The following is a 480-nucleotide window of genomic DNA, read 5'->3' as shown; positions in this document are numbered from 1 at the left end:
AGCCCTTTCCTCTTTGCATTTCCTTAGTTCACTTCGAAGCCTGTTAATTTCATTGTCTTTTGCTTTGGCTTCTGCCAAAAGTTCCTGAACTTGGGACTCAAGCAGAGCCTTCTCCCCACCTTCATTCTCTTGCTTGAGTTTTGTGAAAATGCTCCTTGGGGGCTTGACAGGGGGGATGGAAGTTTGACTGGACACTGACTTCCTGGAGTTGGAGGGTCTGCGTGGCACAGACCTCTCTCTTGAGTTAGTTACTGCAAGTTCCCGTGGAGCTGGAATGCCTGTCCGTTTGGTTGTTGTAACAGTCCCTAAAGACAGAAGAAAAAAAAAATGAAAAAAAAAAAAAAGCAAGCACTTTTATAAATGAGACCCAAATGACTTCACATCACAGGGCATCAAGGACAATGTGGCCACTGCCCTTTGTCCACTTCCTCCTCCTCTAGATACCTGCCCAGTTCTGACTGGGGTTTCTGTACATCTTCC

At 46.0% G+C, this 480-nt stretch overlaps 1 protein-coding gene across 1 annotated transcript in view; it reads right to left on the bottom strand.

The window, feature by feature from the left end:
* The window catches only part of LOC103607847 (cytospin-B-like), a gene marked incomplete at its 5' end in the record, with an annotated part of 81,345 nt that extends 80,994 nt beyond the window's left edge, over nt 1-351 (bottom strand). Inside the window, one exon of the mRNA XM_008592314.1 lies at nt 5-351. Within this exon, the coding sequence (XP_008590536.1) occupies nt 5-351 (347 nt within the window). The remainder of the gene's footprint in view (nt 1-4) is intronic.
* Between the last annotated feature and the right edge of the window lie 129 nt (nt 352-480).

Source organism: Galeopterus variegatus, unplaced genomic scaffold (genome assembly GCF_000696425.1).
Source record: "Galeopterus variegatus unplaced genomic scaffold, G_variegatus-3.0.2 Scaffold7770, whole genome shotgun sequence".
NCBI classification, from domain to species: domain Eukaryota; kingdom Metazoa; phylum Chordata; class Mammalia; order Dermoptera; family Cynocephalidae; genus Galeopterus; species Galeopterus variegatus.
This window is presented reverse-complemented; position numbering and strand designations above follow the sequence as displayed.